We start from the raw sequence: 12,987 nt of genomic DNA, 5'->3' as shown, positions 1-12,987 counted from the left end.
AGAGCTGATGTAGTTCCCATCTTCAAAAAAGGAAAAAAAATGGATCCAGGAAATTACAGACCTATCAGCCTGACCTCAATATCTGGGAAGATTCTGGAAAAGATAATCAAACAACGAATCAGCGAACACCTAGAGGCAAACAAAGTCACTACTAAAAGCCAACATGGGTTTGTCAAAAACAGATCATGCCAGTCAAATCTTACTGCATTCTTTGACCAAGTGACAAAATTAGTAGATCAGAGGAATGCTGTGGATATAATTGACTTGGACTTCAGTAAGGCATTTGATAAAGTAGATCACAACCTACTACTTGATGTGGGTTAGACAGCATCACCACCAGATGGATTTGTAGCTGGGTGATCGGCCATACTCAATGTGTGGTCCTCAATGGAACCACATCTACATGGAGGGAAGTGTGTAGTGGGGTGCCCCAGGGTTCTGTTCTGGGCCCAGTGCTCTTCAACATCTTCATCAACGATTTGGACGAGGGGATAGATGGGGAACTCATCAAATTTGCAGATGACACCAAGCTGGCAGGAATAGCCAACACTCCAAAAGACAGGCTTAAGATACAGAAGGATCTGGACAGACTTGAACACTGGGCGCTATTTAACAAAATGAAATTCAATGGTGAAAAAAGTAAGGTTCTACATTTAGGCAAGAAAAACCAAATATTCAGGTATAGTATAGGGGGTACCTTGCTCAATAGTAGTAACTGTCAGAGGAATCTCGGAGTCTGAGTGGACAATCACTTAAATATGATCCAGCAGTGTGCTGCAGCTCCCAAAAAAGCCAACACAGTGCTGGGCTGCATTAACAGAGGGATAGAATCAAGATCACATGAAGTATTAATACCACTTTACAATGCCTTGGTAAGGCCACACTTGGAATACTGCATCCAGTTTTGGTCACCACGATGTAAAAAAGATGTTGAGACTCTAGAAAGAGTGAAGAGAAGAGCAACAAAGATGATTAGAGGACTGGAGGCTAAAACATATAAGGAATGATTGCTGGAATCGGGTATGTCTAGTTTAATGAAGAGAAGGACGAAGGAGGACATGATAGCAGTGTTCCAATATCTCAGGAGCTGCCACAAAGAAGAGGGAGTCAAGCTATTCTCCAAAGTGCCTGAAGGCAGGACAAGAAGCAATGGATGGAAATTTATCAAGGAGAGAAGCAACCTAGAACTAAGGAGAAACTTCCTCACAGTTAGAACAATTAACCTTCAGAAGCAGTAAATGCTCCAACACTGGAAGTTTTTAAGAAGAGACTGGACAGCCATTTGTCCGAAATGGTATAGGGTTTCCTGTCTGAGCAGGGGGTTGGACTAGATGACCCCCAAGGTCCCTTCCATCGTCATCATCATCATCATCATCGTTGTTGTTGTTGCTGCTGTTGTTGTTGTTATGGATCATCCCATGGTCAGCCAGATATTCAGACTGGATTTGGCATTTTGTATACCTATCGAGTCCTTACCAAGGACCTGGGATAGGCAGATGTGGATGTTTGATGTTATTACAGATATCGTCACAGGATGGAAGCAGTTCCTAGTAAGGCCGCCTTTTGCAATTGACTAATGGTGAATTTGTCAATGCCAATGGTGTTCAAGTGGTGCTCCAGTTGTTTTGGAATTGCACCCAAGGAGCCTATTACTATTGGTACTACCCTTGCTTGCTTTTGCCACAGTCTTTCTATTTCTATTTGTAGGTCTTTGTATTTTGTTATCTTCTCCAGTTCTTTCTTGTCTATTCTGCTGTTTCCAGGCACTGCCAGACTTTTTTGTCTTTCTTATCGACAATTGTTAAATCTGGGATGTTATGTTGCAGGTGCTTGTCTTTTTGAATTCTGAAGTCCCAGAGCAATTTAACTTTATCATTTTCTATGACTTTCTCTATTTTATGATCCCACCAGTTCTTGCTTACAGGCAAATGATATTTCTTGCAGATCTTCCAATGCACCATTGTTGCTACTTTGTCATACCACTGCTTGTAGTCAGTCTGTGCAATTTTCTTGCAGCAGCTTACCAGGTGGTCCACTGTTTCTTCAGTGTGTTTGCATAGGCAGCACTTACTGTCTGTTGCTGTCTTCTCAATTTTGACTTTATATGCATTTGTCCTTAAGGCTTGGTCTTGTGCAGCCAGAATTAGTCCCTTGGTCTATTTCTTCAATTTTCCTGCTCTTAGCCATTGCCAGGTCTTGTTATTATCTGCTTTCCCAGCTATTTTTTTTAATGTACTGGCTATGTAGTGCTTTGTCTTCCCATGCCTCTATTCCGTTCTTCATTTGGTGGTTTGATATTATTATTATTATTATTATTATTATTATTATTATTATTATTATTATTATTATTATTATAAAAAATCCCTACTTACAGGAATCTCTAAACTAGAAGATGACGTTAGATTAGCATTCTGGTCATTGTCAAATTGCAAGGCTACAGGAAGTGGTCTGGCAGGAAAAGCTAACACCCAGAAGACAAGCTCAGGAGCCAAAAAGATCTTGACAGACTTGGACAATGGGCCCTATCCAACAACATGAAATTTAACGTGGAGAAAAACAAAGTTTTATATCTAAGCAGGAAAAACTAAAGGTACAAGTACAGATTAGGCAAATCTGGCTCAAACACAGTAACTGTGAGAGGGACCTTGGAGTCCTAGTGGATGATCACTTAAACAAAATCAGCCCAAAAAAAGCTAATACAACCCTTGATTGTATAAACAGAGGCATAGAATCAAAATCATGTGAAGAATTAGTACTGCTTTATAGATCCTTAGTAACACCCCACCTAGAATACGGCATCCATTTTTGTCACCACATTACAAATAAGATTTTGAGACTTGAGGCAAAGAAGAGCAACTAAGATGATTGGAGATAAAAACATATAAAGAACAGTTGCAAGGATTGGGTATGGCCAGTCTAGAGAAAAGAAGGACTAAGGGTGACATGACAGCAGTTTTCTAGTATTTGAGGGGCTGCCACAAAGAAGAGGGAATCAGCTTATCTTCCAAAGCACCAGAAGGCAAGACAAGAAACAATGGATGAAAACTAATCAAGGAGGGAAGCAACGTGGAATTAAGGAGAAACTTTCTAAGAGTGAGGACAATTAACAGCTTGTGGAACAGCTTGCCTTCAAAAGTTGTAGGTGCTTCATCACTGGAGGTTTTTTTAAAAAGGCTGGATAACCACCTATCTGAAATGTTATAGGGTCCCCTGCTTGAGCAGAGGGTTGGACTAGAAGACCTCCAAGGTCCCTTTCAGCTCTATTCTGATTTATCTACAAAAATTGGTAAGCAACAGGAGAAAAATCAGTAAAAGTTCTAATCAAGCCAAATTGATACATCTGAGGAACAACACAGTGGCCATAGATTGGAAAAGGTTAATCTACATTCCAATACCAAAGAGAAGAAATTTAACAAAGTGTGCAAAATATTGTATAATGTTCTTAATTTCACATGCTAGCAAAATAATGTTTAAGATCATCCAAAGCAGATTAGAGCCCTACATGGGGAAGGTGATGCCAGATGTTGGAGCTTCTTTAAAAAAGGCCCAGGAACACAAACAATAAAAGCATTCTTCCAATTACCAGATGTAGGTATGACACACAGCGATCCCATAAGCAAACCACATAAATACATTGACATTTCTCCAGTTATATCACGTACATCTCCACACGTACTAATTATTACCATTCTCATAGCATTTATTACTTTTTATTCAACAATGGACACAAATATTTATAGCATTTATATTTATATTAATTCCACACTTCAAGATATCATTACCATTCTTATAGAAATCTCTAGCCCTTTCAGCATTTCTTCAGCTTAATTTTGCTGAAATAATTTCATGCCTTTTATTTTTAATTCCATTAACTCTGCTGGACATTTCCTCTTTAGTCTGTTTCACTGACTACCAAAACATTTTTTTTAATTTTTTTAATTTCTACTAAATTTCTACTAAAACAGATTATTTCTCTTCCTTCCATAATATCTTATTTATATACATTGTGCTACATATATTTTTTTCATCCACAGCCACTTTCACTTCATCATACCACCAAGCATCCTTTTTTCATATTCTCTATTAGCATAGTTCTACACACCTTCTTTTCTTGCAATTGTTCTTTCATACTGGTTTTTTTTTCCTTTTTTCTTTCATACCCATTTTTTCACAAGATCCACTTGTAAAAAGATCTTGACTCTACCAAAATATCATGGCCTATACCATACCATACTCTTGTCATCTTGTATCTTTCATGAATTTTTCCTTTCATCATAAACAATCTTTTAAAATTCATTTCAGCCAGTATATCACAAGCCCAAACAAAGTCCAGTTTTATCCTGAACTTGCTCCCACTGTTCTATGCAATCTAGAAACTCTAGTACAAAGATTAACTTCCAAGCCTATATACTGTTTCTTGTATCGCACCTACTGGAGATACCTATACTATACTAACACACACTCCATATCCATATCCTTTATTAGGTATTCCCAGACCCATACACTTTTAAATATGTGAGAATTTAATGGTATAGGAGTTAAATCTTTATTACTATCCATAGACTACCACCTATAGATTACTTGCCAAATTATGTGCTTGCATTAGCAAATTACATTGTTTTCAGCACTATGTCAGAAGATCTACTAAGAGCTGAAATCCATGAACCATTGATTTATAGATCTTGACCCAAGTTCATACTTTTATTGAGCTGTGGAATGTCTTCTATATCCACCTTTAAATTACATTTCTATCCACATAAATGATAAACACAAAGGTCTCTTTTAAACATTTTGCCTCCATCAAAAGAGGAGAAAAGGTTAATTCAATATCCATATAAATGAATGGTCAGTGGAATATGTTGCCTGCATAATCTATTATTTGCATGTTGGAAGGTTCAAGATAGTCCACTTCTCTGTCATTAAAGAATAGCACTTTGTGTTGGTACTTTAAACCCTGATAAACAACAGTCGGTGTTTCTACTTTAAATTATGTGTGTCCTTGCTTCAATTGTGTAAAACTTATATTTAAAATTCACCATGAAAAACATGTTAAAAATATTAATGTAAATTTTGTTTGCTCACCTTTCTACCATCAATTTCTAAAGAAATAATATTCTACTGCCATGTTTCATAGAGCAGTGCTCATCATCCTTTAAGATTACTTTTCTTACAATATTTCACTGTCTGTTTAAAAATACAGCCCATACATACTGAGGGTCACCCTTCATAGAACAGTGATTTATTGAACAGACAACTTCAGTTAAGCATTTTTATGAGCTTCTATGTGTGGTAGGATATAACAGCAAGGACATTTACTTGTTCACTTAAAACCTAAGCATAATTCAGATGAATTCTTCAGTCCTTAGACAATATTTTAATACGGCTTAGGCAAACAATAACTTTGCTTACTAAATAAAAAAAATAACATATAAGTGGTAGTCATTAACTACTCAGTACAAAGAAAGTGAGGGAAAGTTTATCAAACACAGTGGTAAAAGCTTTGCAGTGCCAATGTCACTGCAGCATGTTTCCAATCTACTGTAGCAACAGAACAATTGCAAAGCTAACTTTAGAGAAAGATGTTGCTTTGCCATTCTTGCAACAGCTTGGATGGTACTAGCAGTACTGAAAGCCCATTTGTAGATAGGTTTCTACCTATGGATAGTGGTGTTGACAGAACATTGAAGAAACACTTTGAGAATGTACAGAAGTGGGCTGCAAAAAGTCAGGCACTTCCGAGATGACAGCAAAGAAGTATAGAAAACCTTAACACTTCTCTACCACATTGTGATCATTCATATTATGCAGCGTAAACTTGGTAGCTCTAGAATGCCTGGCCATAAATAAAAATAAATTAAATAGAATTGTTAACATAATGGCTTTGTTGACCGTGGATGATAGTGATAGAAAACTTAGAAATATATACAGTGATGTATTTCACAAGCACATATACATATGCAGCATTAGTCTGTTACTTAGAACCAATAGTTGATGACACAAAATCAGAATACTATTTATATCTGCTAGAAGTAATAAGGAAAAAAATGTCCAGGTCTGAACTATTCTTTCTTAAAATCCTATTCTTGATGTTCCTGGAATTGAAGTCAGAGCATCAATGTCGTATTATTAAGGAATCTACTTGGAGGAGTCAACAATCATGGTTAGGAGTTCTCTTTGCCCAACTGTAGTTCCAGCTACAAATAATTTCAGTAATATAAAACTTATGACCTGTTCATCCCTACATAAGATTGAATCTGAATGCCTCAGAATTTCATTCTGTAATTTTAAACTAGATTTCTTTTGAAATATTTACAAAAATTAATAACTATAAACATTAACATTCAAGCACTCTATTTTGGAAATTTCATAGAATCAGAGTTTGTTTTATAATGACTAATTATAAGTATATAATTTTATATACCTATGGGATATTTTAAGGAGTACATAAAATTATAGAGGAGGAAAAGGACCTTTATACAGATAATATCAGTGTTGAAGAAGTGGAGATTAGGAAGTCCATTTAAAAAAATTAGAGCAAGAAGATACCTAGTTTAATAGTAGTTTGTATTAGTCTAATATTGCTGAAGTGTAATGAGACTGAATCGTTATATGAGATGGCTTGCCAATTCCTTAAAACTGGACTGAAGAGCTTTTCCATCCAGAAAGGTCAACTCCCTCTGAGTTAAGTTTATTATAATAATATTAATAAAATTGGAAGGGACCTTGTGGTCATCTAGTCCAACCCCCTGCTCAGGCAGGAAACCCTATACCATTTCAGACAAATGGCTGTCCAGTCTCTTCTTAAAAACTTTCAGTGTTGGAGCATTCACAGCTTCTGGAGGCAGGTTGTTCCACTGGTTAATTGTTCTAACTGTCAGGAAGTTTCTCCTTAGTTCTAGGTTGCTTCTCTCTTTGGTTAGTTTCCATCAGTTGCTTCTTGTCCTGCCTTCAGGCACTTTGGAGAATAGCTTGACTCCCTCTTCTTTGTGGCAGCCCCTGAGATATTGGAACACTGCTATCATGTCCCCCCACATCCTTCTCTTTATTAAACTAGACATACCCAATTCCAGCAACTGTTCCTTATATGTTTTAGCCTCCAGTCCTCTAATCATCTTTGTTGCTCTTCTCTGTACTCTTTCTAGAGTCTCAACTTACATTGTGGTGACCAAAACTGGATGCAGTATTCCAAATGTGGCCTGACCAAGGCATTGTAAAGTGGTGCTGGCTTTTTTGGCAGCTGCAGCACACTGCTGGCTCATATCTAAGTGATTGTCCACTAGGACTCCGAGATCCCTCTCACAGTTGCTACTATTGAGCAAGCTGCCACCTATACTATACCTGTACATTTTGTTTTTCTTGCCTATTCATGGATTGCATATTGGATGTAAATCCTAACTCTCTTCAGAAAAACTTTATCCCACAAGTTTCTTTCCCCTTAACCAAACATCTCAACAGTACTAATTACTGAAGATCATATGTTAACATTAGGTGATAAAATGCTTTGGGGTGAGGTGGGGAAACACAGGCTGAATATGTAGAAATGAAAAACAATGTTGGAAAGTATGATTCTAAAAAACCATCACCATGTACACATTTTTCTGTCACATGAGACTAAGTTGTGGGTACCTCTGTATCTAGTCCTGTTTCTTGAACAAATTCTGCTGCTTTCCATATGCCATTTGGATTGCACATTACTGTAAATATTATGAAAATCTCACTAAATTTAAAATAACTGTAAGTATAAGAACTATTTTAGAACTGGTAGACTAAGGAAAGAAGTCTGGCTATACCACATGAAGTCTAATTATGTCTCAGTGCTTGTATTTTTTTAGCAGTTTAGTTTGTAATTCATAGGACAACATACATTCGAAATATAATATTTTATACTATCAGTTTTGGACACTGAGGTCTATCCCAGTGATCCATATTGTAATTTCTTTTTTAAATTGGGCTATTAATTTGCAGAAATCTCCTGATGTAGGCAATGTGTTTAAGCTTTTTTCACTAAAATATTAAGATACTAATTGTGATCAGTTAATTAATGGGAACAGTTTATGACCAATGAAAAGTCTTAATTTTAATTTAATCAGTGGGTGGCTTTTGCAATTATGAATCTCAGTTATACTATTCTGAATGAATAACTTTTACATTTCAGCTAAAAAGAAATGATACTAGCTTACTAATGAGTCATTGTGTAAAATTTTGGGGTATTTTTTTTAAAAAATGAAAAATACATATAATTTTTATAAGTATGTTAATGAGAAATATCTTTTTCTCAACCTGCACATCTCATTTTCCAGGCAAAATGCATTCAAGACCTTATCAGTCTCTATATGAGTATTCTTTTTAGATAATACTTTTTATTATGGATATTAAGTTGGGTATAAGCTTCACTAAACTCAGTGTGAGCTATTTCTACCTAACACTGCATAGGATCCATGTTTTAGTCATTGATCTAGAACAGACTTATGTTCTCCAATCTGTAAGATGGCCTATGGGTGATTGCTAGGAAACATGGGAATTAGTCCAACACATTTAAAGGCCATGAGAATGTTACAAAGGTTGACTTAGAAGTAACATTACTTCTAAGTAACATTATTCATATCTTAATTACACTATAGTAATTCCACCAAACTCCACTGAATTTCTTCAGATTATTGTTCCTTCTTGGAGAACATCTCTTTCATGATAGAGGAAAAAGAAATGTTATATGTGTTCAACTTTCTGCAATTAACTTAACACAAAAGTTTATTGACAGGGTACTGGTTGATAGGTTAAGATTTACAATAACTTTATTGCAGTCATTAACCAGCACATTAACTTCTTGCAGTGCATTACTCTCCAACAAACCCATAAGAGCTACATACTGGAAACTGGTTATTTATTTTATGTACTCATGTTATTCCCTTTCAGGATAAACAACATTATGTAGAATACAGAAAATTAGAAATATAATGGATTTTTTTAAAAAAATGAAGAAGAAGAAGAAGAAGAAGAAGAAGAAGAAGAAGAAGAAGAAGAAGAAGAAGAAGAAGAAGAAGAAGAAGAAGAAGAAGAAGAAGAAGATGATGATGATATTCTACTTGAATATATCACAGCAAATCACAAACTCTTTCCAAAGGATGCTTCTCAGTTAATACTACAAAAGCTGCACTGAATTGTAAAGGCTTGCTTTACTTAGGATAAATGAGAGCAGAAATTTAGAAATCCTCCTAACCTAAAAGAGGATTAATCCCACCCTGTTATTTTCACTCCCGCTACGTTTCCCAAACTTTTCTCAGAGACAGACTAGATAACACCTATTCAAACCTCAAGGAAGCTGACTTTATCTAGGCGCAGAAGTCACCAACTATTCTCTCACCTCTGGTGGCCATCTGGAAAAATAGGCGGGGCCGGGATGCCCTGATGGCCGCTGATAAGCTGCCTTCCCTGCCCAAGAACGACGCCTTCCTTTCGGGCATCAACCGAACTCTCAGCCTGCCTTCCCCGGAGCGGATCCACCAGCTGAATTCCTCGGTGAGAGTAAACTCGAGCCGGCTCGCCGTCGCCACGACTCCTGCCTCGGAACGCCAGGCACAGTCGTCCCTTAGGTTGGTTTCTCCCACTTCCAGCACCAGTTGCTTGGCGCGGCGCAGCTTGCGCACCGCGCCGGCTTTCAGCACCTTGGACTGGGTTCTGGCGCGGCCGGCGGGCTCTGCGGCTCCGCTCCTTGGCGGCCAAGAGCTAGCGGCGCGCAAAAGCGGCGGGCAGTCCAGCACCAGGCTGCAGTGCGCCTTGAAGCCGCCCAAGGGTTCGCCTCTGCCCCCGTCACCCAGCACCAGCTCCCTCAGGTAGGTTCGGAACAGCGACGGCACGATGAAATCCATCGCTAAGCTCTTTCTCTGTTGCCGGGAGAAACTCGGTGCATCTCGGGGCGGCTGCTGGCCGCCAGCTCGAGAGCCCAAGAGGGGGCTGCCTGCATCCACAGTTCCCCCTTGAGTGGCAAAGATAAGGAGATGAGCCAGAAGGAACGGCGGGAAATCAGCGCTTTTCATATTATCAGGCGGCCACAAGGGGAACGGCCAGGTGACAAAAAAAAATTAAAAAATCTTCCCCCCGTCCCAGCCTCTTCCAGCGATCCCCCAGTTCAGTCCTCCCTTTAAGCCAGGTTCGCGGCCGGTAGAGCCACTCTGGGACCCGCTTCTCAAGCCGCGCGGGCGAGCGTCTAAAGGTCTCGCCCTATCCCCGAGGCGCGCTCTGCCTTGGAAGGAGCGGACTCGGAGGGGAAGAGGGTCTCTTCGCTTCGATCTGGCGCCAGCTCCTTTCAGCGGGCTGAAGAACTCCTGCACGCCGGCCGACCCAGCAACCCCGTTCCGGCACACGTTCAGCCTTTTTCCACGTCGGAAGGAACCTTTGGCCGCGTCCACGGAGCGGGCTAAAGCTTTTCCTCTGGGATCTTCCAGCCTCTGCCCAGAAATGCGAGAGGTAGAGAAAGGGGCGTTTATCGGATCGTCCTTTAACGTCCGGCGTTCTCTGGTCTCCAGGCGAGCTGGCTCAGGAAGCTGCGAGCTCCCTTTCACGTTTGGTCGCGCGGCTCCGCATCTGTCCTAAGCCAGGCGGGCGCTCGCAGGGCTTCTACTAGCGGGACTGAAACGAAGGTAGCCCAAAGAGAGGGTGGTCTGAGGCGGCCTCTTGTTTTAGCGGGAACCAACTCTGGCTAGCGGCGTGACTTCTTTAGCCCGTGTTGCCTTTCCTTCTGCGCTCGTCTTTCCTTCACTTGGAGCAGGTGACGGAGAAGGTGACCAAAAGCCACAAACGAGGAGTATCGGGCAGCTACGCGCGACTCTTTCCCCCCCCCCCTCCTGCTCTTGCCGCTCGACAGGCGGTTTTTGCTGGGCGATTCAGCCTCGCTTCTTCCTCCTCTTCGGCCGCCACCGCCGCCGCGAAGATTTTTGACAGGCTCCAACTACCCGCCACAACCCAAGCAATACCCTGTGAGTGCTGACATCACGCACGAGCGCGGCTCGCGGCAGCCAATAGCCGCCTCAGAAGAATTCATTATGCAAATGAGCCAAGGATCGATAGGGAAAGCTTGAGCTGGAGAAGAGCCGGCCATTGAGAAAGAGAGAGAGAAAAACCCATCATTTTCAGTTTTACGGATGGCGGTACGGGCTCGCGGTTTGAGATGAATGAAAAATCCCTTGAAGAGGAATTTGCCGTTTTGTACTTTCTTTAATTTTATGATAAAATATTAGACGGATCTAACAAAAGAAAAGCCACTGTGAAAATACCATGGAACGCGCTTTGGTCTTTAATTCACCTCCTCTGGCTGCTGGAACTGTAAAATATTATAAATCACCGGCCAGGAGAAATAAGGTGTTTCATACTGAACATAGGAGACGCATAAGGAAGACTATTATAGCAGCAAAGGATAAATGCTATAAAAGCCCAAGGTGCACCGAATATGCTCACTGTTGCTAAATGGCAATGGAAGTGAAATTCTCAAGCTGAAATGCTTTATCTGAAGGCAACAGCTGCCTTACCTGCCTTTTTCCTTTTTATACAACTCTAAACCCTTGCCCAACTCTTTCCCTGTCATTTGGATTTCTCTGGCAATTGCAGCAGCCAATGAGAGTCAGAAAGAAGAAGGAAAGTGGTTTAACTCTTTCCCAGCAACTAGCATATTGCAGTTATATTGGAAAATGTGGTAAATGACCTCCGCAATAGCCCTTAGGAAAAACTTTTATTTTTCCAATCCATCTGCTTTCTGCATTGACTGATGTGTGGTCAAGTCATGCCAATTCTTAGCGACCGAATAGCGATCGTCTCCCTGATGATCTGTCCCTAACCTGATCCTCCAACTCTTCCAAAAGTTCACCATCACTGCTGTAACTTTACTGCTGGTTATCCTCTAATACTGAAAGCTGTAGGTTTTTGCAAGAGAATTCCTTCTTTCCCTTCTATTGTTTTCTTGGAGAACCTGCCCCTTAGCAATGTTGAAAAAGAAAGGGTAACTGAGAGATCTTTAGTAGATAAATAACATAGTAAATCTGAAGGGAAAAAGAAAGGTTTTTAATTGCTTTTGGTTAGCTTTAAATCTAGAATAAATATTACAAGTATTTGAAGCTGAAGTATCTGAGCCTGAAAGTAATTTTTAGTCATCACCAAGGAATAGTGATTTTTTCCCCCCATCATTTAAAAATGATGGCTTGATCCTTCACAACTGGAATTAGTAGGATTTTTTTTTCCCAAGGGAAAAATGGCCTCTTTTTCATTATCCTCATCTTGCCTGTTGCTGAAATCAGCCCAACTTATCAAATAGCTAATAGTAATGTATAAATGATGGCATCAGAATTAAATTTTGCACTTATATGGAATAATTCTGTCTTTCAATCTTCTTGATTGCTGAAGTAAATTATCCTCTGCCTTTGGTAAAAGTTTCCATAAAAGTTCTCAAGCAAGCAATTCCCCCCACACACTCACACACACATACACACATACACACAATTAATAAGCTGTGCACTGGAGTGACTTCTGCATTAATGTGTATTTAATTTTGTTGGCACTATAAATAATAATAGAATGATATATCTTACTTTCCCAATGTAGAAGGCACAATGCGAACTGATACTTCAGTTTTGTTTCCATTCCAGCCAAGCTATGGTCAAGGAACCTAAGACTTCAGCTGAAATATTTGATAAATTCCACTCAATATACTGCATTTAATTTGTATGGTTTATTTTGTTCTTAAAAGGGAGCCTTCAAACCTACTAAATCAGTGATTCTCAACCTTTCTAATGCCATGACCCCATAATACAGTTCCCCATGTTGTGGTGACCCCCAAGTGGGTGTGGCCACCAATAAGAGGGAGTAGGAAAGCTAGAGAAAAGGGAAAAAAATGGCGGACAGCATGGTTTGGTGACCCCCGTGAAATGGTCATTCGACCCCAAATGGGGTCCCGACCCACAGGTTGAGAACCACTGTACTAAATGTACTTTCTGATTTGGA

General features: G+C 39.7%; 1 protein-coding gene across 1 annotated transcript; it reads right to left on the bottom strand.

Annotated features, from left to right (window-relative positions):
- Nucleotides 1-9,262: 9,262 nt before the first annotated feature.
- On the bottom strand, nt 9,263-10,782 carry LOC120309356 (ALK tyrosine kinase receptor-like). Its single transcript, XM_039346509.1, has one exon. The coding sequence runs from the start codon at nt 10,032-10,034 to the stop codon at nt 9,330-9,332; it is 705 nt and encodes a 234-aa protein (XP_039202443.1). The 5' UTR covers nt 10,035-10,782; the 3' UTR covers nt 9,263-9,329.
- Between the last annotated feature and the right edge of the window lie 2,205 nt (nt 10,783-12,987).

Source organism: Crotalus tigris, unplaced genomic scaffold, assembly GCF_016545835.1.
Source record: "Crotalus tigris isolate CLP2741 ecotype Arizona unplaced genomic scaffold, ASM1654583v1 scf7180000018001.1161693, whole genome shotgun sequence".
In the NCBI taxonomy this organism is placed as follows: Eukaryota; Metazoa; Chordata; class Lepidosauria; order Squamata; family Viperidae; genus Crotalus; species Crotalus tigris.
The sequence above is the reverse complement of the archived record's forward strand: the minus strand, read 5'-3'. Positions and strand labels throughout refer to the sequence as shown.